We start from the raw sequence: 26,954 nt of genomic DNA, 5'->3' as shown, positions 1-26,954 counted from the left end.
GTGTGTGTGTGTGTGTGTGTGTGTGTGTGTGTATGAATATGAAAGGAGATCAGATGACATTTGTTTTGTAGAAAAACCTAAGTAGTGGTCTTATTCTAAAACAGCAAATTGTTCCAGATCACAAAAGAATAGTGAAAAAGACAGAGCATGGAGCCAAGCATGGAGAACAGTAAGCAGTAAGTATAGGGAGTAAACTTTACATATATGCTTATAATGCATAAGTATGAAAAGAAGGAATAAGATCTGCTAAAATACTGCTTAACCTGCTCAGTCTTGAGAGCTCTTCCTCTGGACACTCTTTTGCTGCTAAAGAAAACAAAGTGCTGAAAGATTTGCCCAAGGTACTAAGCCAAGCTGGGAAGAAACAAAACCTGAACTTCCATCTCAGGTCAATATTTCTCTCTGTCACTATGTTAACAGTAACAACGGACTCATATGTGCTATTTAATACAAAGAACTAAGACATTTTAGCAATTTGCAAAACCAAAGATGAGCAAACAAATGTATTTCTTGGGAATTTAAATGTTCCAAAAAAAAGCAAAAAAAGGTTTACCCCTCTACAACTTAAACCCAAAAGCAATGTAGTATCACAAATAGACATACATTAACTCAACGTTACAAAGCTTAGGTAAATGATGGACTTATCATAAATGGTTTTAATAAATGTACAGAAGTGAGAAAGAAAAAAGCATTTCTACTAAAGAATTTATAGTTTTTAAAAATTAAATTGTTAATGCTAAATGCTTTTCCTTAATCTGCTTTTTGTGAATTTTAAGTTCTAACTCTCCCAACAAAAAGATTTTACAAAGGCACCTTCCAAATGGCTTACAAAATGTAACAGAATCCCAAACCCTGACTACAGTATTTACCAAGCACTATAACGCACACCTTAGATTGCACAGTGAGCAATGCTGTTAATGCTGTTCATTGGCAATTCCTGCTTCCCCAGTCCTTCTTACAGGAAAACATATTCCATGGTGACATCCCAGACTGAGAACTCAATGAATGCCAAGATCAAACAAGACTGATGTCCCCATGGAAACTAATCCACCCCAGGATTTACTATTCAAGCCTTTTCTGAAGCATTCACGCACAACTAATGGGCAATGAAAACTGTCAGGGAAGATGACCCTAATTTTGAACACAGTTTAAAAAGGTCTTGGGAGTAACGATGAATACTTCTACTTGCTGAAGGAAAGCTAGCTGGCTAGCAAGAAAATACCTTGAATTTTTAAAATCCTAAACTAAATCAAGTTTGTGCAGAAAAAAAAAAAGAAACTTGAACAAAACAAATTTGTGGCATTTTCCTCTTGGTGTCGAATTTCTACTTTAGCCATGCTTCATTTATTCTCAAATTCAACTTTTATATTTTAGTCTCCTGAGATTCTTTCCAGGGAAAGACTTCAGTAATTGTCATTACACAAAGCAATACACATTTTCAATTTATACTGTCTCAATAATCATGTGATATCCAAAACCTAATTGAAGTACATTTCCCTTCTGACCAATAGGCTTTGGGAATACTATCTGACCACACATGCAAGTTGCTACATTGTACTCAGCAAAATGAACTCAAAACAAGAAAAGTTGTCTTCAGTTCAGCCTTAGGGCCTTACTAGCAGCCCTGCCCAAGCCAGAACTGCCCAACAGTCCAGATCCAAGAGAAGGGGACAGTAGTCAAACGACAATCCTGATGATTTTGTTCTAGGTTTCTAATCGGTGCCTTTGAGCAATAACACTCAATTTCCAATACAAGTGGTATGGAAACCAGTCTGGAAACTACAGGACTCATTCCTAATGCATACAGCTTCAAGCAACAAAATCTTGTTCCTCTCTATTTTGGCCCAGTGGTTCAAGCCACAGCCTAGTCTTCCTCTTCTGATTTTTCAGTACCTGCAGACTACTTACCATCACCTACAAATGACTATGTCTTCAAGAGGTACCTCCCTCTACCTGGCTTTACTTTTTTTTTTTTTAAAGATTTTATTTATCTATTATGTATACAACATTCTGCTTCCATATATATCTGCACACCAGTAGAGGGCACCACATCTCATAACAGATGGTTGTGAGCCACCATGTGGTTGCTGGGAATTGAACTCAGGACCTCTGGAAGAGCAGTCGGTGCTCTTAATCTCTGAGCCATCTCTCCAGCCCCTGGCTTTACTTCTTTAAAGAAACCTGGGCCCAAGTACTTAACAAAACAGGTAAAAGCTCCCACCAACTCACGACTCAACCCTCTTCCTAGCTTCATCCCCACAGCACTACAGCTCATGCCAGCTCTCAGTGTATCCAACTTTCAGAATCCTCCACCCTTCGGAAAATTATCTGAACCCCTCCAGCTTAACAACTTGGCCTCTATCCCCCTCATCTCTCCAGAACTTCTTTGAGTTCTCTCCTTCTCTACAGGAGCCAGATCTCTGTAACCACCATTCCATTTTCCAAATTCTGACCATTGCTGATATCCCAATATAGGAAGCCACCTCACAATACTATGTTGACCAGAGAGACTGTGAGGTCTTTGTGTCTACTCAAAGTACTTTAAGTCTTTTGCAGAAAGCCAAGCAGTTCCTCATTCAAAAATGAAATCTTGAAATTTTGTTTGAAAGCTTTTAAGAGTATTCATGGCTTGTTATCTAGTACTATAAGCATTAATAAAATACTGCTAAAAATTAAGGCATATCAATTTCAATATATACTACTACCTTGATGAACATTAAAGCTATAGATAACATTCCACATTGAAGGATACAGTTAATGGGGAGGATATCAAACTGAGTGATATCCACTCTTCTCTTTTCTCTATGTTTTCATGTAGCCCAGGCTGGCCTTGAATTCACTACTTACCTGGGGATGTCTCTGAACTTCTGACCCTCCTACCTTCACTTGCAATTGCTAGGATGACAGGTGTGTGTCACTATGCCCAGCCATGTTCGATGACAACACTTTTAAAAACCTTTTGTATATCATAATATTAGCCACTTTAAGCACAAAATTCTATAAATTTTCAGCTTTATGAAACTGAAACTATAACCACATCTGATGTAGTGCTACCTTGCTTGTACAAATAAAGCCTGCCTAAAGGTCAGAGAATAGAGATTGCCACTAGCTAACCATAGAGGTCTAGAGGTCTCTACAGACAGGAAGTGAGGTAGCTGGCAGAAACAGGATATAAGCAGAGAGAAACAGGAAATCTCTCTCTTGTCTGCTGAGACACTAAGGAGGTAAGGTGTGCTGTGGCTTGTTCCTTCTCTCTGATCTCTCAGCATTTCCCTCTATATTTGATTACGGCTTTTTATGATCAGACCAATCAAAAACTGCATTTACAATCTGACTTTATAACTTTTTTAGGACTTATTTTTCAAAGTGTGTGTGTGTGTGTGTGTGTGTGTGTCTGTCTGTCTGTCTGTCTGTCTGTCTGTCTGTGTCTAAATGTCTCCGTGGATATGTGAACATGAAGGCAGTTGTCCATGAAAGCCAGAAGAGGGTATTGTATCCCTTGAAGCTAGAGCAACAGATTGTTTGAGTGTTGTAAACTAAACAGCTAGTCCTCTTTCTCATTGGGCCATCTGTCCAGCATCCTAGTACTTTTTTTTATAACCTTCAAAAATTCCCAAGCCCCGCTGCAGTCAGCCTTCCACATTTGTTACCAATATCAGACAACCACCGGCGTGCTTTCTGACTATAAATTTCCCTTTGCTGGATAAGCCACATAAAGGAAACACAATACAGTCTGTGTCCGACTTACGTCATCTATTATAATCTCCTTAAGATTCATCCATGTTCCTCTTTATTGCTGACTACTATTCCATTATATTCACTCACCAGCTGACAGATGTTTCAAGTTTTTCTAGCTTCTGGCTATGATGAATAATGCTGCTGTAAGCATTTGTGCATGATTCTTTATGAGGATAAATATTTTTATTTCACTTGGGCACATTCGTAAGGAGTGAGTTCTGGATCATATAGTAACTGTAATGTTTTGAAAAACAGCCAAACCATGGTTCTACGTTTCACCTTCCAACCAGCAAAGTAATAGAGTTCTCATTTCTTCATATTGTGCCAATCTCTGTCTATCTTTTGATGCTAGTCATTAAGTGAGTTCATGGTGATTTCTTACTGTGCTTTTAACTTCCCAAGTGATTATCAATGGACGGATTCTCTTATGTTTTCTAGAAATATCTCCTCTGGAGAAGCACAACAGCAAGTCTCTTACCCACTTTTAACTAGGCTCTCCTGTTATTAAAGTGCTCTAAGCATACTGCTGTTCTTGATACCAATTTAATTACAGTTTCAATCCTTTTCAGTTTAGTGAACTTTATAAAATAGTCCACAATATGCTCTGGCTTGGTGAATATCTGTATGTAACTTGGAAAATACACCTATTTTAAATGTCACAATGAAACTTTGTATGCTCAGTTAAAATTTTAAAGCTGGGCAATGAAGGAGATGTAGCTCAGTAGTGAACTACTTGCCTAGGCTATTCCATGCCCTGGGTCTCATCTCTACTACTGGGAAAAACAAAAACAATAGGAACAGATGTGAAGAAAGTTAAAGCAGGGATTGCTTTAACAAATGAACCATGCTATCTATAGTTTATGACTTGCTGGACTTCAAACATGCCTTTTTGTGACTGAAGGGTATAGTATTGATAGACAGCTTAAGTAAAACTGTGACCACAGTGTACAAGTCTTCCAGACTACTTTTAATTTTGTTAAATTGTTCTCTCAAAGTATCAAGAAATTTACCTAAAATCTTTAACTGTCACTGAATTTGACTATTTCTCCCTTCACTTCTATTAGATTTTATCTTTATTTTGAGGCTTTTATTTTGAATGGATCACTCTTTAGAATATACTTGACTTTTTTTTTTTCATTATGAAGCATCCTTCTGTTTCCATCCTGAAGACTATTTTGTCTGATTTAAAGACTGCCCATCAAATGTTCTTACAGTGAATATTCATGGGAACATCTTACTGTAACCTTTTCCTCCAAGTCATCCACATCTTTACATTTAAGGGTAGAGCTTGCTTGTATGCTTTTATCTAGTCTGACAATCTCTAATTTTTAATAGGAGTATGTGGCTCCACAGTATAACCACTGGCCAAGTGTAGCTGTTGGTATTTAACTAAAAAAAAAAAAAAAATCTGAAAAATTCAAATGTAATACAGTAGCCATTGTATAGTCACAAGACAATGTGGAAAAACGCAGAGATAAAATCTCCTATGCAGTCAAGTTTGATTTAGGCTTTTATATTTAAATCAATAATTAACTGGATTTAAGAGGGCCATTTTGCCATTGGTCTTACAGTTTTTCATATTTATCCTGTTTACATTTTTATTTCACTTTTCCTACTTTTTCTTATCTTTTATTGAACGGAAAACATTTTATCACTGTATCTTATCTTCACTACTGGCTCATTAACTCTCTCTTCCTACACACATTCCATAATGATTTTCAAGAGGGAACAATTTTGCTCTTGGGGATATTTGGCAAAGTCCATTATCTACAGCTCTATGCTTGTCACAGTGGTGAAGAGGTTGCTACTGGCATCTAGTGGGCAGAAGCCAGAGATGCAGTTGATCTAACAACCCTGATCAGTGACTCTCCTCACAGCAAAGCCAGAGATGCCCATAATGCAAAGGTCCATAAATCCTGTTCTGAAGTTCACTAAATCCATCTCTGATTTCTAGCTTCCTTCAAGTGAGAGTCTTGAATGTGAGCATCTCACAGCAGTGTCATCCTATCTCCTCCTTCCTACATTGCTTTCCTTGTCCCATACTGTTAGCTGTGGTTCTCAGCACCTAACTAGTCTGATCGGATCTATCTCTCTGGGTTCAGTTTTCACCATAAGAGGTAGATATTATGTGAGAATTAACATAAAGAATGTGATAAGCACAATCATGGATATTACAGATGCTAAAATTCACTAATTATTATAACACCTAAGAGAGGGGACTTGAATAAAGTCCTTCTGAAATAAAGGAACAGAAGAACACACCTGAAGAGAAGTGTGCTAACTTGTGCTGCAGCTGCCTCTCTGTTCTCCAAACATGACAAGGAAACCACAGCCTACTGGGCTGGCTGGAAAAACTTGACTCTAAAGAGAATGTCAGGAATCTTTTGACCTCTGATACATAATCCCGTTTATTTACCTCCATTTAATTGAAGACATCTGTAAGTGGTGCCACACAAAATGTAACTCAGACTCAGAAATGTCAATAAAAATGTCTATAAGGCAAACGTTACACTAAACCTAGCAGGGAAGTGTACATCAGCAGCTATACAGAGCCACACAAACTTAGAAATATAAGAGAAATATGCTGCCTGGTTTGACAAGTGATAAACGCTCTTTTCCCATAAAGCTTAATGAGTGCTATTAGTCTTCAAGAATGAAAAAGGGTCAGCCCCACAGAGAGAAGTAACCGACTCTCCACACATGGTCCATTCGAGTGACAACGTATCAGATTACTGACGTAATTACTATTAACCTGACAATTTCATTAGAGTCATGTGGCAGTTAAATGGCTAGAACTTACACAACAAAGGGACCTGGTTCATTCATGGGACTTATTATGGAAAAAGTGAATCTTAAAGTCAGCTTTGTCAACTGCAAGTCTCCTACATTTTACTGTCTCTACTGAAGTTATTAGTCTATTCTTAAAATTTGGAAGGTGACATACCTATCATAGCAAAATTAAACTTGTAGAGGCTTCCAGCATTCTCTTGCCCTGGCTTGGCTTTGCCTCTAAGGCAATGTGTAGTGAAATGGAACTGACTGAGCTCTAAGCTACTGAAGGAGATTTGGGGATGGCAGCCATTCAGCAAACCATCAGACAGCACTTGTGGAATTCCAAGCTAAAGGAATATCAACAGAAACCCTCACAGTATTTCCTACCAGAGAAGGGGGTGGGGTGAGGTAATCATCTTTAATTATTTTATCTTCTTCCTATTTATCAAAAATTGTTTTAAAAATCAACTTGACTGCCAGGCGGTGGTGGTACACTCCTTTAATCCCAGTACTTGGGAGGCAGGGGCAGGTGGATCTTTGTGAGTTCCAGACCAGCCTAGTCTACAAAAGCTAGTTCCAGGACAGCCTCCAAAGCCACAGAGAAACCCTGTGTCGAAAAACAAAAACAAACAAACAAAAAAACCCAAAAAACAAACAAACAAAAAAAATCAACTTGACCAAGATGCAACACAATTTCAAATCACTGAGTGAAAAAAAACAACAGAAAATGACAATCACTCAATTCTGATGGTGATATTCTTCTTTAATACTTTTCATCAAAAACTACAGATCCCATACACTTAGCACCTCACTTAACCATAAAAGTTAGTAAACTCCAAGTCATTTCTACAACTGATAGCATTCAAAGGTGAAAAAACAAAGCTTTCAATCTTAAGTAAGTTCAATAAAGCTAGGTATAGTGGGAAATTACCAATACAGAGTCAGGTAGAAATATAAGGGTATTTAATAGAGAAAAGCCTTACTTACAGAGCAACCTAGCCAATCGGTGTGGCAGCAGTCTGTACAAAAGTGAAACCGAAAGAGAAAAATCTCACTCTATGCCACCCTGACCACGCCCTCACAAGCTTGGCTACAGCTTCCCTTACAATTCCCCTTTTAGTCTAAAAGAGGATTAAAACTTAACAGTGTAAAGTATCCAAAATTAACAATCATAAAGGTGAAATATAAGAAGATACAACAATTTGCTTATGTCACATCCTAACTATCTATTTTAACTAAACCCTAAAGTCAACTGAATGCAGTTTAGAAAAAATGACGCCCATATTCCCAAATATTGTTTATAAATGTTTGTTTTCATTTAAATGAGGTTAGTTATAAATGATAATGAACATACTCAATTTTTTAAAGAAAGAAAAAGGGGAATAGGATATAGGAATGAATACTTTACATTGGTATAGATTTTCATTTATTGATACAACTTTAAAGTCAATTTTGTAATATGTATATGTCTACTCTTGTTTAGGTATTGTGTTTATACAGATCTTTTAAAATGATATACATAATTAAATATAGGTTATATAGTTACCTATAATAGTCAGAACTTATAATTAAGTTAGGTTTTCTAGATATAGAGATGTATTTGAGATGGATAGGTATTCTTCAAACTTTTCAAAGACCGACAGATATATGGCATTTAAATAGTTTAGGGGTTTTTCTTGGCAGTGAGACACAACTGCTCCTGGCACACCAATTACATCAAAGGAGGATGGGCACCAAAGAAATTCGTTATGGAGTTTGCTTTCAACATGGCAAGATTAGCCATTTGGGCAAGAAACTACTCTTGCCTGGACTGTTTGTTGCTATATAAACTGGACATACAGGACCCACAAGAAAATGACTGCTAAACTTACAAAATAAGACAGTACTGGAGGGTTCCTGTTAAAAATGGAAAAGTGTGCCAGATACACTGTGGCCTATGGGCTGAAGATGGATGCCCCAACATTACAGAGAAACTTTAGATGACTGTCCAGGTAGCGTGATGTCTCTGTCAATTCTAGAGTTTATATATTATCCTTCTGTGGTCTTTGATAGAATTGAAGATAGAGTTGGTTATAGTTTTCTTCAGTTATTAGATAAGTTATCTTTCTTTTTATTTAGACAGAAAAGAGGAGATGATGGGGAATGTACTGTGTATGTTTATCTTATTGATTGTTAAATAAAATACTGTTTGGCCAATGAGACAGGAAGTTAGACTGGACTAGGAGTCAAAGAGGATTCTGGGAAATGTAGTAGAGAAGTGCTGATCCAGGCAGGAAGTGACATAGCAAGGAGACTCATATATAAGCGAAGGAGAAACAGGAAGGGCCCTTTCTCCCCTTCCTCCTCCAGCGGCAGGATGTGATCCACCAGCAAGGAGGGACGCCAATATGTGTCCAATGGTGTCCAATAAGATAAGTCTTATAACATATATAGATTTATGATAGTTAAGACTGAGCTAACAGATGAGGAATCCTAGTCATTGGCCAAGCAGCTTTGAACCTAATACAAGTTTCTGTGTATTCATTTGGGCCCTAACTCGGGCAGGCAGCTGGCGTAAAGCTTACACGTGGCAGTGGGGCTCAGGCGGGTTTGGCGGAAAAATTTATCGTTAACAGCTAGGAAGACGGTTAAGCACTTTAAAATACAAACAGTAAAGTTTATTTGCTATCGGTTGAGTCCTATCAAATTATGAATAAAAGACCACTACACCTAGCCTCAGCACCACCAAGCTTATTCAGTAATCTCTCCATCCATCCATCTACTAACCCATCCACCCAACAAATATTTATTAAAGCTGTACCTACTATGTACATTTTACTATGTTAAAAATAGGAACATGGGGGGGCTGGAGAGATGGCTCAGAGGTTAAAAGCACTGGCTGCTCTTCCAGAGGTCCTGAGTTCAATTCCCAGCAACCACATGGTAGCTCACAGCCATCCATTATGAGATCTGGTGCCCTCTTCTGGTGTGCAGATATACATGGAAGCAGAATGTTGTATACATAATAAAAATCTTAAAAAAAAAAAAAAAAAAAAAGGAACATGGGGAACAAGTCCAGCCTCTATTCACAGTGCTCAGTTCTTTCTGCTCTGCCTTTTCTAAGTCTCCACAATCATCTACATGCTCTTCTGCAACCACAGCTCACATGATTCTGGTTCTCTGAACATCTAGTAACTTTTTTAACCCCAAAATTTATCCCTGTCTGAGGTCCAAATGAGAACCAGGATGGAGACTAAATGAGAAGTAAAGGAGGCACCAAGAACAATGCTTGTATCAAAACGAATGCTCAATGCCAGGCAGGTCCTCTGCTCCTGAGGTCTTTTATCCAGGTGAACCCTCCTTGATGACAGCTTTTGCCTATCCAGCTCTGCTGAAGCATGACAGTGATTTAAGCAGGGATGAAGCAACACAGGGGTCAGAGAAACACAGCCTAGGGCTGACTCCTATCTACTCACTGAGAAAGTGTACTTAAAGGGGCAGTGACTAGTTACAAAGGTGAATAGCTGTTACCAAAAAAAAAAAAAAAAAAAAAAAAAAAGGCTGTGTTCATACCATTATTATTACTGAAAAATGTATTGCTTTAGAATAATCACTCCTAAATTATCAGATAAATGCTACTCTACTGGTGACGCTAACATGAAAATCTGAGAGCAATCTCTTACCTCCAATGGTGAGCTGCAAAGGAATCTTGTGAACTGCAGAGTCCAATTTGAATAGGATCAATTTCATCCATGAAAGGGGCAATAAGAAAGAACACACAAAGAAAAAACATTTTACAATTTTCCAGTAAAAGCATCTGAAGCCAAAGTCTGTACAAAGTTAAGGTTTTCTATAATGTATAATCCATTCAGAGCAAACAATTCAACTCAGCCCATAAAAAATATTCAACTTTTTGAATTAGTTTACATAAACAACCCTAAATATTTGTGTAAAAGCAAATACAGCACAATTAGTCCTAAAATAGTTTCATTTTTAATTTTTATTTCACAACCTCTGAACATAAAAAAATAACAAACAAACAAAACACCCAGTGAAAAAGAAATCAACAATCACTCTGATCCTAAATGTAAAACTAGGCTTAGTTAATACCAAGAATGGGTAGACCCATCAGAGAGTGAGACTGTGTGGCATCCCCACATCTGGGCACCTCTGCTGCCATGTTTACTCTTATCATCGCTCTTCATCCCATATCCCATCTTTCACTTTTGTTCTTTCTCCCACCTCCCTATTATTTTCCTTCACCTCTCTTTGATTAAGGACCCATACATAGGATAACAGAACACTAAATATTACTATTACATGTTGCTTGTCTCTCAGTATTTAAACAAACAATTCTGGAGGGAGGGGCAGGTACTACTGACAATGCAAACTGTATGATGTCTCACATACACAAAAGGAAATCCATGTGTAAGTAGATATATTTATAAAATCAACACCCCCCTTGAGAATTGCTGTGATTATCAAACGTCCAAATGATACAAATTCATCTTTCTAAACACATATTAACAACAATAAGCTGCAGCAGCAAGTGTGTTTCCAGGCACTCTTGAACTTCTCTATAAAAAAGCTAATTTTCACTCACAGGGAATATAAATAATTTCTGTTCTCTCTGAGATACACATTGAGGAGCTAAGGATATAGCTCGTTCATAAGAATGCTTGCCCATCCTGTAGGAGGTCTTGGGTCTGTACCCCAAAACTGGGAGAGGAAGGGACTGAAACATCAATAAAACTACATAACATCTGGGGTTTCCTTCTACACCACTGGGGAAAGGTGTAGAGATAAGAAATGAAAATTGAATAAAAACAAGACTATTCATATTAAACTAATGAGTGTAAGAGATGAAGACAGGATTACTTCATATATGATGATGGCCACTCAATGTTCAGTTTTCTGTAAGCAGCTTCCTTTAATACAGTTTTTGAAAAGTATCAGCTACACCCTCACCAAACTATAAAATATATTCCTAAAATAATACATGGCATGTCAAAGCTACTAGCATCATCTAGGCTTTACACTGCAATATGCATTGAAATATAGCTTATAATTTTTTTCTTTAATGTCAAACCCAATCCTATTGTTAGAACTTTTCTGAAAGTACAAGGTATACCAAAATGCTGTTTTCATAATGCTGACATCACACAACTAAATTTATAGTAGTGCTATAAATTGTACTACTTGAGGTCTTTTGCAATAACTCAAACTAAGACAATTAAAGTCCTCTTTCCCAAAGCAGAAAGTGACAGTTGAGATACTAGATCATTTTAACAAGGGAGGGCAACAGGGAAGAGCAAATTTTTAAGTCAGAACTTTGGTATTATAAGTTTCTATGCTTACTCCTATATGGACATGTCAGCTATGCTACATGTACACTTCGGATTTGTAAGCAGCCCAGCCCGGGTGTAGTAGCAATCGATGCATCATCAAAAACAGCAGTTACTTTAAATAACAAACAAGAACTGCATAAATGCTGCCTAAGGAAGCTAATGTCTTCTTGAGGCCCAAGATTTACACACACACACACACACACACACACACACACACAAACACACACACGCATTCGTATTTGTAATTAAGTAAAGTTAACATTCGTGATGCCAAGTTTCCAAAATAAATTTGAAATGCTCATCATGTTTGAACTGCCAAAGTATGAAATATGCAACCCTAAAAGCAGTAAAAGCAGAATAACAAATCATAAGACGCATACATACTATTCCTAGGACATGAACAAGACTTCAAAATGCTTCCTCTCCATTAATGTGATGGTGAAGCCGGTTTCTTTGTTCTACTTCAGGCAGTTACTTAGAAAAGCCCTAACAAAAATTATACAGGTCATGCTCTCAGTACAAATGCTAAGATCATGAAAAATGATTGGTAAAAGGTACTTTGTATATACACTAAGACTGACAGCAAAAATGGGTTCCTTTCAACAAACAGCATTATGATGACAAGTCAAGGTAAGAAAATGCCTATGTTCAATTTTGTTGTGAAACTAAGCCACTAAAATTTAAGTCCAGTTAAAAAAAATTACCATGGCCAAGGTAAGTAACCCATATTAATACCTCAATGCCATTCCTAACATGGATACATTCATGCTATTAAATAAGAAACAATTTGTGTAGCTAATAAGATCTTACTCAAGATATTCAGGCCTATTGAGAAAAACATTTTTAAACCATGTTTTACAAATTTCCTTACTGACATATGGATAAGAATATACTTGATCACTCCAGAAACAACATGATGCAAAAATATATAGTCGCTTTCCTTATTTATCTATATTCCTTATCTATCTGTCCATTTTAAAGAATCCTTCTGAAAAAAATCTCAATCTAATTGAAAACAGGTAGATTTTAAGTTAATAATAATGTTATAATTTGATTCACTTAATAAGATGTGTGTAATTTTTGTTTATTTTTTTGTTTTGTTTTTCAAGACAGGGTTTCTCTATGTAACAGTCCTGGCTGTCCTGGAACTCTCTTTGTAGACCAGGCTAGCCTTGAACTCACTGAGATCTTCCTGCCTGTGCCTCCCAACTGCTGGGATTAAAGGAGTGCACCACCACACCCAGAAATTTTCTTAATTTATTGTATTTTGTAATTAGTTGTGTGCACATGTGTGTGCATGTGTCTCCTCTGGAGCTGGAGTTACAAAAGGCTGAGAGCAACCCAAATGGGTACTGGGAACCAAACTCAGGGTCTCCAGAAGAGTAGTATACTCTTCTAACCACTAAATCATTGTTCCCATCTCTTATCTTGAATTTTAAAAGATCATAAGCACAAGGATTATGGTCTATATTTGGAATTCAACATACAATGTTTGACTGCCAATTTTTAAACCCTTTAAGCTTCAAAAAGTAAACAAAGGAAACATTTAGGTCAACATCTGTGTTTCCTAGCAACTGACTCACCTTGTTTACAAGGAGGCATTCTGATTTCTGATCCTGGTACCCACTGTGTTATCCATCACTGGTAGCCTGTCTCACAACACCTTCTAACAGTTCCAGAAAGGCAACTAATGCTTATACTAAATTTTCATAAACAGTATTCTAGGTGCAAACTGGCTCTGTAGACCAGGATGGCCTTGAACTCACAGAGATCCACCTGCCTCTGCCTCCCAAGGGCTGGGATTAAAGGCATGTGCCACCAATGCCCAGCTGAGAGCTAAGGTTTAAGGCAGGAAACTGATCAGTTTATACCTCATACCATCAGATGGATTACAACTGTTTTCACCTCATACCATCAATCCAAACAATCTTTCACTGGACACATTTACTCTGAAATAACATGGTTTATAAGAATTACCAACAGAGGCTAGAGAGATTCTTGCAGAGACCCTGGTTCAATTCCCAGTACCCACATGGTGGTTCACAACCATGCATAACTCCAATTTGAGGAGATCTGATATGTTCTCCCGATCTCCATAAGCACCAAAGGTGCACATACATACATACAAACAGGCATGCAAAACACATAAAATAAGATGAACAAATGTAAAAGAAAACACAGCTGGCTCCTATAAGCTGTCCTCTGAATTCCACTTAATCATCACAGTATATGCCCTACAATCTATCCCCCCTCTAATAAATGAATAAATGTAGTAAATTTCAAAAAACAGAATTACCATCTGTTTCATACCAAACAAACCAATTCACAGCTTTCATTTCATTTCATTCCTCAACTTTCAAAATCAACAGAAATATTCACAATTACTTACAATACTTACTGTACTTAGGTAAGTTATACTTAACTAGAATTGAGATACAAAGCTATTGCAGAACTTCAGGTATTCAATCAAAGACAAAGTCCCTGAAGAAAACAATGATGGTTAACATGAAGAAACAAAATGTGCCTGGGGGCTACAGAAATAACTGGTTGCTTAAGAGCATGTACTGTACTTGCAGAAGACCCGAGGTCAAATTCTCAAAGCCCACCTTAAATGGCTCACAACTAACTCCAGCTCCAGGGGATCTGAAACTCTGGCTTCAGCTAGCACTGTGCTCACATACCCACACAAAGGCACATACACATAATTTTAAAAAGAATAAATATCTTAAATTATTTTACCAAAGCATCTCTAAAGCGTCATTTTCCATTTCCTAAATTACTAACAATAAATTTGGTAACCTGGTTTTCCAGTTAATGACCAGTATTTCTTTTTTTTTTTTTTTTGGGGGGGGGGGGATGCAAACAGCAAGAGGCTTTATTGCAGTTGTTTACCGAGCTAACCCCATTAGCCCGGGCCTTTCATCCACCCACCATGGCGGGTGGCTGGGAAAATACCCTGAGAACCCATGCAACAGAGATCTTATAGGATAACATAAGGGGAGTGTCTAGGGGGTATGCACAGGTCAGGATTGGTGTGCCTCCAGGCTTGGAGGACTTGCCCTGTGTTGATTGGTAAACTGGTTGTTGTGGCCCATAGGCCCTCCCAGGGTGGTTGCTATGCTCTGCACGTCATTGCTGTACGCTTGTCTGTAAAGCACACCCAGAGCCATAGCACCACCAGCTAACTTCTGATTGGTTCCTTGCCATGAGGCAGGCATCTGACCTCCTAGTGACCAAGGCAAGGGCTAATGACCAGTATTTCTAAACCTGTTATGTCTACCTTTTCTATAATAACACCTGCTAACCTGCAAACTACTACTCCATTATGCTTGCTCTTTAATGACAATCTCTGACCATTTCTAGTATTACTCCAGTGGATGCTCCACAAAAGCATATGGTCTTTACCTGATTTATTCACTGGGTTGCTAATTGTTGCCTCTGAAACAGTACCTTATGTGTTTTAACAAATATATCACAAACTTAAAAAGGGAACAAATTTGAATACTACACAAACTAATATAAGTACTAGAAGCAAGAAAGAGAATAAGAGGTGACATAGACCAATAACTCTGTGGGGAAGACAATTATGGGGACACAGAGATGCTGAAATACAGCAAGAGCAAAATAATATTCTGGAGGGCATACTATGTTTGAGAACAGACAAGAACAAAATACACCGTGGGAAGGTTGTTATTTTAGATTTTCTGAGAACGTAGAATGTTTCAGTTCTTTGGAAAATTTATTTCAATACTTCCTTCACTGATGTTAGTTAATCTATATTATTTAGGCCAACTTCAACCCTCCAATATGGTAGCCCCATGGTCTCATGTAAAAAGTACTAACTTTCCTACATGTTGCCCTGCACTAACCACTTGTATTTCTTTGAACAAATTATTATATATAAGAAAAGTTCAGCTGGGTGGTGGTGGTGCATACTTTAATTCCAGCACTTGAGAGGCAGAGGCAGGCGGATCTCTGTGAGTTCCAGGCCAGCCAGGACTGCTTCACAGAGAAATTCTTGTCTCAACATACACACACACACAACACACACACACACACACACACAACACACACACACACACGGGGGGGGGGGGTGTGTTAAGCTAAATATAAGATATAAGATCCTTTTATCGATAATATTATATATGGTGCTGACACTGTTTAGGAAATTTTAAGCAACAGAAAAATGTAAGAAAATTTTTTCTGAGCTAGCTTGAACTCCCTTGAACTCCCCGTTCCTGCTTCTCCCCAGAAAATATTAATAACATTATGCTGGAAATTCAACAGTACCTTTACACCAAAGAATTAAGTAAATGAATTAAGCCCTTTGGCAATTTAACTTATATCAGAAGCAAATTCCATATTCTTACAGAGTTTATGACTGAATACAATATATCACTGAGTTCTAACTCTGAAATTGCTCATAAAAAGCAACTTTTTAATTAATTACCTAAGACTTGTACTTTTAACTTGCATTTTAAATTTTTATTTAGAGGCCATGGTAGAGTACATGCCTAGCATCAGACCCTAGGTTCAATCCCCAGTACCTCTCACAAATTCAAAACTCTCAGATCCTGCCATCATACAAACTCAGCTAATTAGAAGGTAGAGTACAGTATCTATAATGTAGTATGTGACTACATGTGACTGGTCTCTGCATAACTGACATTGGTCTCAACATAACTTTGATGCACTGAATAATTTTCTAAATAGATTAGAACTACCAAAAGAAAAGGAAGCTGAAAGTTTCTCTGGGTTAAATATGAAGACATTTAAATCATTCCCAGGTAATGAATCACTTGTGCTTGCACTTTAATCAAAGCAAATATGTCTAACAAACAGGAACAGCATTTTCCATACTCCGTGGGCTGCCAGCATCAAGCTGCACATCACACAGGAAGAGCACTGAACTAACAGGGAAGCACAAAGGTATTTCAGGCCTAGACCACCACCTGGTGGCTGGCATCAGGCAGCAAATCAACAGTCCACCAGTTCCTTTTCTATCTTAATGGTCAGAAAGGAACCAGAGGGACCTCTCCCCTTTTGAACACTGGCTGTCCAGCCACATGTACTTAAATATAAACAACTTTCCCTTAAGTAAGTATTCCCAGAAGTGGAGGTCCTTCTATTTCAGCCTGTCATAGAGAGGGTTACAAGTTAATTTTCAAAATGAGCTATATAACCCCCTACAACCCCCATCACTACAAATTTCACATTCATACAAGATGACTTGAGGAATCAACAGCAAAAGCACATTTACAAGGGTCATGATGCTAGAGATTCTTTTCAGGTACTCCAGTTTTTAAATGGTGGCAAGAGAAATGAGACTCCAAGGACTGACAGTGCTGAAGCAGAGCCCTAGGTGAACAATTCACCAGAGTACCAGCTCTACACCTATAAAGACTTCACAGATGCAACTTTAATGCTACCTTAACTAAAGCAAAAGTCCATAATTCAGATTTACTTTTAAAAGGCAGAGATATAATTTCAAATTAATAATTGAACTCCCATGCTCTGGTTTCTCTTCAAACCACATAAATTTTTAACAGAAAAAAAAAAGAAAAAAAGCCTTTAATTGCCAGGTGGTGGTGGCACACACCTTTAATCCCAACAGAGGCAGTGGGATCTCTAAGTTTGAGGCCTGGTCTACAAAGCTAGTTCCAGGTCAGCCAGGGCTATATAATGAGACTCTGTCTCAAAGTTTTTAAATAAGGGGAAAAAACTATGTGAGTTATTATAATTATGCATCTGCAGTTAAATGAAGAAAACTTTCCTGAAGGCTGGAGAGATGACACAGCAGTTAAGAGCACTGGGTCTTCCAGAGGACCCAAGTTGGATTCCCAGGACCCAAATGGAGGCTCATACTGTTTGAACTCCAGTTCCAGAGAATCCAATACCCTCTCTTCTGACCTCTTCAGGCATTGTAAACATCTATGCACATAAAATAAAACCACACTTATGTTCACACAAAAACAAGCTTATCATGCAATGTGAGAAAAAGCAAAGGGCTGGAGAGATGACTCAGCAGTTAAGAGTACTTGCTGCTCTTGCAAAGGATCTGAGTTCAGTTCCCAACATGAACCTCAAGCAGCTGATTACTTCCTTTAACTCCAGCTCCAGGCAGATCCAACACCTCTGTCCTCTGCAAGTACCTGAAATTACAGTACATACTCCCTCCCCCTTACGCACACAAAGTACAAAATAAATCTCTGAAAACAAACAGAAAGTACTGTAATGACAGGAAAGGAGAAAGCATGCTAATGAGCCAGAAGTAATCCATGTCTGTTTGGTTTTCTTGTTTGGTTGATTGGCTAGCTAGTATTTTGGTTTTTTTGTTTAGTTTTGTTTTTGAGAAAGGGATTCTCTATGTAGCAATGGCTGTCCTGGAACTCATTATGTAGACCAGGCTGGCCTTGAAGTCACAGAGATCCATCTGCCTCTGCCTCTAAGTGCTAGGATTAAAAGCAGGCACCACCACACCAGCCCTAGTAATCAATTTCTTAAAGAGATCAAATGTGCATATGTGTACTTTTCTGTATATACATTATGCTTCAATATTTTTTAAGTCACCTACAGGGGCTAGAGATGCAACTCAGATAGTAGAGTGCTTGCCTAGAATGCACAAAGCTCTCTTTGGGTCCAAGTTCCAAAACCACATAAATGGGGATTAGGGGCAAACACCTATAATCTTATAATCAGGAGACAGCAGCAGGACAATGACAAGTTGAAGATTAGCCTTAGCTATACTGCAAGTTAATGATACATAAGATCCTGTCTCATTTAAATACATAAACTTCACATAAAGACAGTGTAACTCATAAGAACATTTAATATTAAGACTATAATTTCTTGTAAATAAATCCTAAATACAGGACTCTCAAAAGACCAACTGGCTTAGACACTTTGTCTAATCAAATCACAATTTTTAAAAAGTAACATATTAGAGGATAGTGAAGAAGCTCAGCAGTTAAGAGCACTAGACCAGACTAGCCTCAAGCTTGAGGCAATCAATCCTCCTGCCTCTGCCTCCCAAGTACTGGAATTACAGGCACACACCATTACACCTAACAATGAAAGTAAATTTTCTTAGATTTATAATAATACGGTGTTATACAGAACATGTCTCCCCTTTTGAAAATCCATGCTGAAGAATTTAGGAGTAAAATGTTAGATATATAAGTTAAAATGTTTCACCCTTTGAAAGATAAAGCAAAGGAAAAACTAACATGGTTCAACTTAGAGGATGGATACACAGGTCTGACAACACCATTCTCCCAGCTCTTCTGTGTTGGATAATGCTCATAATAAAATCTGAAAACAATTGGTGAGTACAAAATCTGAGGCCACCAGGGCTATGACTATAGTGTTTTTAGATAACTAAAAGCTAGAAGAATCATTGTCAATTATTTTACAAAACAACTGATGCTTAATAATTTTTATTAAATAGCATTTTTCTAAAATTCAACATCAAATTTAACAAAAAAATCACACTTATATTTACATAAAACTATTTTTAAAGCAAATATTGTTAAATATTGCCTTTATACTGTATTAAACACAAGGTAGCTCACAAATCACATATTTGACATATTATTTTCTGAAAAATCTGACACATTTCTGAAAGAAAATCATACTGGAAATATAAACTGAAATAATGTATAAATCCTATATAATCTTTCTATGTGCAACTACATGATACTTTCCTAAAAATGCTACTGAAAAAAGAAAAACTGATTTGCTATCAGGGATATTTATCCTTCTTTCAAAATTCTTAAGAAAAAAAGCCGGGCGTTGGTGGCGCACGCCTTTAATCCCAGCACTCGGGAGCCAGAGGCAGGTGGATCTCTATGAGTTCGAGACCAGCCTGGTCTACAAGAGCTAGTTCCAGGACAGCCTCCAAAGCCACAGAGAAACCCTGTCTCGAAAAACCAAAAATAAAACAAACAAACAAAAAAAAAAAAAAAAAGAAAAAAATTAAGGAATTTAAAGGATTATTTATGATTAACAACATAGCCAAATGAATTTTGTACATTGATGGCAGATTGTTAGTTTAAATTTCTTACAACAAAAAAGCAAAAAAAAAAGAAAACTAGTTCTCCCATTACATTAACAAAACAACCCACTTTAATGTGGTACTATAGAGTCTCTTAAAACAAGTCAGGAGAAGATAAGTTTTCAAAACTAACACTTCTGACTTTTCGTCTCATGAAGCACAGGAACACTAGCTATTTGCTCATGGAGAGAATAGAAATTATATACAGAAGGAATTTCTCTTGGAGCCCATTCCCCCCACCCCATACAAAACATACTTCACAACTGAAGAGGAACAAAGCAGCAAGCCCAAGTCCCTTTCTCTCAGCAGACAGCCCCACAGACAGGACACAAGACGGCATGTGCAGTTAGGACTCCTAGGATGGGAATGAGGCAGGTGAAGGTCACATGCACTGCAGAAACCACCTCCTTACAAAAAACTACCACGGAGTAAGTGGGAGGTCCTGGGTGGGAGTCAGGACTTCCCAATTCATTTAACTTAAGAGAAGAAGATCAAAGGTTTGAACTGTGTATAGTGCCCTGAAGATAAATTATGCAGGAATGTTACAAAAAAAAACAAAAACAACAACAACAAAAAAAAAAACCCCACAAAACCCCAGAACAATTCTGCACAGGCCAAATGAGTCTTGAGCAAAAGACTAGAGAAGGCAGATGCTTTACTCGACCAAAGGAACGGGCTATATTTGGAACAAATTATGGAGGGGTTCAAGGATAAATACCCTTGAGAACAGTGGAGATTACGGTGGTAAGCAATTGAGAGGAAGCCAGAAGTTGCTTCTAAGCAAAAACTAAACTGTGGGCCAGGGGCCTACCAGAGACAAACAGAAAGGGAGACAACTGAAAGAACCCTCTCAGATCAGAGCAATCTCAAGAACTGCCCAGTCGAGAAATCCAGATTTAATTACACCTGACTACACAGAAACATACACCCAAGTGATGCTGAAAACAAAACAACCAGCAGAGCATAAACACTGCATGTAAAGCCAACAGAAGCAAACATTTAGAAAGATGAAGGGAAGAGACAGAGAAGACTGCTGTAGCCACTGTCACCGAGGAGGCTACACATATTCCCCAAAGCTGAGCCTCTAATGAGATAACACAGAGGCTTCTCAAACACTACGACATACTCGCCTCTTTGCCTCACAGATTTTAAAGAAGCAACTGTAAAAATAACATGTGCACACTTATTTTGTTGGGGCAGTAACATACAGAAAATAAGTGCAGTGACAGTAAGAAGCGGGACAGGGCTAACCTGTACTAGAGTTAGGAAGTGACACCAGTCTAAGTAGTCTTAAATCAACAGCAACAAATAAAAACCAGAAGAAGCAAATAAGTTTAGTAAGACAAATTATAAATAGCTATTCTTTTTAAACATTTATTATTTATTTATTATTTATGTCTATGGGTGTTTTGCCTGAATGTATGTGTACCACAGGCATGTAGAGCCTACAGAGACCAGAAGAGGGCATCAAATTACCCTAGGACTAGAGTTAAAGATGTTTGTGAACTGCCATGTGGGTGAAGGGAATCAAACCTAGGTCCTCTGGAAAAGAAGCCAGTGTTTTTAACTGTTAAACCATTTCTCCAGCCCCAATATTTACTTATCCTTATCCCTTTTATCAGCTTATAAAAGACAAACATTTTTCAATCTTTATTACTCTTATTTTTAATTATATACATGAAAGTTTGCCGGGTGTGCATGCCTGAGGAGGTTAGAAGAGGGTGTTGGATCTTCTGTAGCTGAAGTTACAGTCCCTTGTGAACTGCCCTACATGGGTGGTAGGAACTGAACTCAGGTCCTCTAGAAGACCACTTACTTGTAACCACTGAGCTAACTGATTTATAACATACATAAAATGTGTTAATAGTAATATAACAGCACAAAATTACGGAAGAGACAAGAAAAACTAGAACTACACAGAAGTAATACTTTTTTTGTATCTATAAGGAATAAAGTTAGTATAAATCTGAATTAGAACCTGTAAAGTAAAATCCATAGGATTTTCAAGATATTTTTATGAATCAGAAATGTAATTTAAAAATCTTTTTTTTTTTTTTTTTTTGGTTTTTTGAGACAGGGTTTCTCTGTGTAGCTTTGGAGCCTATCCTGGCACTCGCTCTGGAGACCAGTCTGGCCTCAAACTCACAGAGATCCACCTGCTTCTGCCTCCTGAGTGCTGGGATTCAAGGCGTGCGCCACCAACACCCGGCGTAATTTAAAAATCTTAAGAGGATTTTAAATGTTATACAAGAAACTAATTATGTATTACAAAAAAAAACAGTAAAAAAAAATCAGAGGAACAAAATGATAGAGATGTACAGAAGTGAAAAATGCAGGCAAAAGAAAATTATCACTTCAAGGGCTAAGTTGTAACTCAGTGGTACAATGCTTGCCTATCATGTACACAGTTCAATACCCAGCACCACAAGAAAAATAAGTCAGTGCAATTTTGATTTCTGTTGTCTACCAAGTTGATTTTTCTTAGCAACTAAACTATTCTATACATGTTTTAATTCTTCCTAGATTGTCTTAGCTCGTTACCAAACTTTTTTAGTAAGTCAAGACATATACTAAAGTACTAACAGACAAAATGGCACAATGGCTTAGATCTGGAACAAATAATCCAACAAAATAGCAAAGAGCATAAAGAGGGAGACAAAAATAAAGATGGCAACATGTCGAGAACTGCTGAAAATGAATAATGGCATCTAGGAGTTTAGTAATTCCAAAATAACTTTTAAAAGAAATTTGGCTCCTAACTAAATCTGCACAGCTCATTTGTTCTCGTATCACCTGACACACAGCCAATGCTCTGACCACACTAAGCTATGTAGTGGTTCCTCAGGCACACCACGTAGTTCAGTCTCCACAGAGTTGATCATGCTCGAACTGTTGCGGATCACCCTTCTCTTTCAGTCCAGATATACTCCTACTCATCTGCCCATGCGTGGCCCAGTGTCACCTCTGCAGCTGTTGGTGCCTTTATTCCAACACATCACTATCCCACCGTTACAACTGTAGAATCTCTCACTCATTTAATATCCATAGCCTGAGAAATGGAGACTCTCAACAAGTGCTTTTTAGATGATGCTCTATACAATAATCTCAACAGGTTTGGTTCTTTCACTTCATGGGATAGGCAGTAAATGCCTGCTGATAATGCTGGAGAACAAACCCCTAATAATGCTGTATTCAGGATTCTGGTAAGAAAACTTCGTAAGAAAACCTCTTGAATTTACAATTATTTTAAAGGATTTAAAAAGGCTAGGTCTGAATCCTTTCCACAAAAGCTCAGTAACATGACTCTCAGAGTCATCAGCTCTACTTAACAGCTAAGATATATTGTGTTTTTTACAATCATTTCAATACAGGGAAAAATGTTTAAGAAACAGTACCTCAGTCTTTCCACATTCAATAGGTGAATCCTGGTGTATGGCCACTTGATACTTGGTATATAAAGAAAGGGACTGGTTGAAGGATGACTTGAACTCTGGATCCTCAAAGGAGGCAGGTACTAGCCTCACCTTCAGAGCAAGGAAAATATAAGCCAATGCTATTGAACCAACTCTACCTGTTGACACGCTTCTGAAGATGAGGCTAGAGGAAGATCTCCACAAACCATTTCCAAAGTTCAGCCCAGGATTTGTCTTAAAATAGCAGGAGTGGAGCTAAGTGGCACGAGGCCTGAGTGCCAACTTTCTACCAACAATCATGAAAACCTTAAACTCACAAGAGCCAATTTGTTTCTGCTTTGGTTTTTCTCTAACAACCATCTGTGTTGTTACATACACTAGCCACTACTGTTACTAATTGGTCTTAGCCAGTACTTCTACCCCTCTACTGAATGAAGTGTTTTAGGCTTTTTTTACCCCCACATTTTTTTAATCAAATGCTATATAAAATTATAAGTAGAGAAGGATGTCTATTAAAGACCTCTACAGTCTTCCTTTTCCTTCACATCTCTGTTATATATGGGTATTCCATCAATAAGGAATTACTGAGCTGCTATGAACTCTTTCTACAACTTTCTAACATGGATGAAGCAGAGTAACACATCAGGTCAAGTACACCTTCTTCTCACGGATATTTAACTTGAAGCTCCACCACTCATTTATAGATAAATGTGTCCATACACAGCAGCTTTGAATAAAGACAACTTCACATGTGACTTTCCACTTTGAAATTCTGTATAACTGGCACTTAACACAACAATAGTGACTTAACATTTACAGAATGTTCACTCACTCAATCTTATCTTTGTGCACATATGCTACAAACTGGATATTATAAACAAAAATATAGTGTAATTAAACCAAGATCTCATACTTGGCCTGCTGACCTGGCTCACAGTTGGTTTATCAGGTGGATCCTTGTGAATAATCATCTGGTAACGCTTATAGACCTGGTAAGACTCCTGAAATGTGGCTTTGAACTGAGGACTTGGTGGAGTAGATCTCACCACCCTCACCTTCAGAAGGAGTTAAAAAACAATGTTCATTAATTCATTCATTGATTCACTTCTGCAGAATATGCAGTAACAGAAACTCCCAATCAAAAACACATGTTTCAACAAATATTAAAGCATAAACATATATTTTAACACTAAAAATCAACTAAGTTAAGTAAATGAAGAAAAAGTTAATGCTGGAATATACAGTTAACTTAAAGAGCAAAAGAGGAGAGCCTGTTTATTTAAGCCTCATTCTGAAAAATTGAATACATCTATCTCTACTGTGAACTTAGCACTGATAACACAAACACTCTTTAGTTTTAGTTGTCCACAAATTACTAAAAATCAGTCAGTCAGAAACACTAAAAACTAACTATACCTTTGGGCACCTTTAGTCTTCATTATTAACTCTAAACCTACAACTAACACCATAACTGTGAAAAGCAACTTTCACAAAGTGTGTGCACTTCACTGTACAGTTAAATGCAGACTCTTATGTTTCCTTTATGCTGTACAATGTCAACATCTTGGACAAGTAAGCAAAGCTCTCTGTGCACAGGACTATACTAACAGTTAAGATGCATTAATAAGATAGTAGCAAATGGAAATTAAATGCACTACAATAAGGGCATAACTGGGCACTTCATGCTGGCAAAGGGAAGAGTGATACCTAGCAGATAACAAATTCCTCATACCCTGGCTATTACCATATTAAAAATGTAAACGATGATACCTACAGAACTGTTATTATTTGAGGTGTAGTTGACTCCCTGAATAAACTACTTATGACCAAAGGATAAAAACTTCTTCCTAAGTATTTTAAGCAGTATGGTCAATTCTCTATAATTCTGGAAGCAGGAAAGTCATTATGTATATCAAAGTAACAAGCAAGTGCAATAGTCAAAGTTATTAAAATTTGTCTAAAGTACACCTATAGTGACCCTTTTTGATTTGTGTGTCTGTGTGGGTGCAGTACATGCACATGAGTGTGTGGGTGGGTACACATGCCTGTGTTTGGCAGGTTGAATGTAACTCCACTACTCTACCTCTTAATGCCTGTCACTGACCCAGAATCTCACCATTTTGTCAGATCACCAAGTTCTGGGGATCTGACAGCCTAAACCCCACAAAACTGTGGTTACAGGCATAGCTGGCCATGCTTTTTACATGGGTGCTAGGGATTCAAACTTAGGTCTTCACTCTTCCCCACTGAGCCATCTCTTCAGCCCCATCAATATTAGCATTAGTATCCTTGAATAATATTAAGCTACAAATTCAATCAAGCATGAGAATATTTTAAACTATTATGGTTAATGTTTAGAAAATAACTCTATTATCTGTAATTAATATTGAAAATTCCAATTTTTGTTGAAATATAAAACAGCTTGGGAAAAATGGGAAATTAGCACAAAAAAATTTAGCTAAATTGGTTAGGACTTTTTTTTTTTCTTTGTTTTGGTTTTGGTTTTTTGAGACAGGGTTTCTCTGTGAAACAGTCCTAGCTGTCCTGGAACTCACTCTATAGACCGGGCTGGCCATGAACTCAAAGAGATCCACCTGCCTCTGCCTCTGCCTCCTAAGTGCCTCCCTCTGTGTCTAGGGCATTTTCTTAATTAATGTTTGATGAGGGAGGGTCCAGCCCATTGCAGGTGGTGCCATCCTTGAAGTTCTATAAGCAAGCAGGCTGAGCACGCCATGGGGAGCAAGCCAACAGGAGCACCCCTCCACTGCCTCTGTATCAGCTCTTGCACTGTTTGAGTTCTTGACTTCCTTTGATTATGAACAGAAATATGAAAATGTAAGCCAAGTTAAGTCCTTCCCTCCCTACCTTGCCTTTCGGTCATGATGTTTTCTCACAGCAATAGTAACCCTAACTAAAACAGTAGTATAGTTCAGGGTTGTATATGTGACATTGGTGCTACCTACGTTGGAACATTATAATAAAACTGATTTACTTATTATGATCTAAACTTTTGCCACTTTACTTTCTAAAATAAAATTAACAAAGTTAATTTTAAAATATTTTTGTTTTGTAAACTGCTTAATTGCAATCAAGTACCACAAAAAGTCAGAGTGCCCTGCTTAATAACATACAACTGAAACTTTTTAAACAATTATAATAATAGTTGCCTAAAGTATTTTCAAAATCTCTTGAAGAATTTTCTCAAATAGCAGTTGACTCACTGTAACATACATGCTAAACAGTAAAACATCAACAGCTAAGTATTAGTTCAGAGAAAATAGACAACACAAAACAAAACACAAACAGCCACAAAAACCTTCCAAGTACCTCTAACTTGTGAGATGCATTCTCTGGTAAAGATTCAAAAATTAAATCTTCAAGTGACTTGGGCTGATTGGATTTAGCCTTTGGTAACAAAGACGCTGGCTGACCTTGAGCCTGGAAGCCTTCAAAGGCTCCAGCTGAGTTTTGCTGCATAAGTTTTAATCTTTTCCTTTCTTTGCGCATTTCCTTTGCTTTTCGACATGGAGGCTTACTCAAATCAGCCCCTTTACCTAAAAAAGAATGTCAAAATATTAGACCAATGACATTTGACCTAGAAATGTTTTGTCAAGTCTTATAGATTATACAGTTAAGTCCAAAGAGTTCACA

General features: G+C 37.6%; 1 protein-coding gene across 10 annotated transcripts in view; it reads right to left on the bottom strand.

The window, feature by feature from the left end:
• Window positions 1-26,954, bottom strand: part of Ate1 (arginyltransferase 1) — a 117,433-nt gene that overhangs the window by 73,497 nt on the left and 16,982 nt on the right. For 5 of the 10 annotated variants that reach the window (XM_027404418.2, XM_027404424.2, XM_027404417.2 and 2 more), the window contains 4 exons: window positions 26,631-26,857; window positions 24,230-24,358; window positions 23,286-23,414; window positions 10,173-10,205 (listed from right to left, as the gene is read on the bottom strand). In XM_027404418.2, coding sequence (XP_027260219.1) covers window positions 10,173-10,205; window positions 23,286-23,414; window positions 24,230-24,358; window positions 26,631-26,857 — 518 coding nt within the window. The remainder of the gene's footprint in view (window positions 1-10,172; window positions 10,206-23,285; window positions 23,415-24,229; window positions 24,359-26,630; window positions 26,858-26,954) is intronic. The other 5 variants (XM_027404423.2, XM_027404421.2, XM_027404422.2 and 2 more) reach the window with 3 other exon arrangements.

This window comes from Cricetulus griseus, chromosome 3, assembly GCF_003668045.3.
Source record: "Cricetulus griseus strain 17A/GY chromosome 3, alternate assembly CriGri-PICRH-1.0, whole genome shotgun sequence".
Lineage (NCBI taxonomy): Eukaryota > Metazoa > Chordata > Mammalia > Rodentia > Cricetidae > Cricetulus > Cricetulus griseus.
Note: the sequence above shows the minus strand (reverse complement) of the source record. Positions and strands in the feature narration are given on the sequence as shown.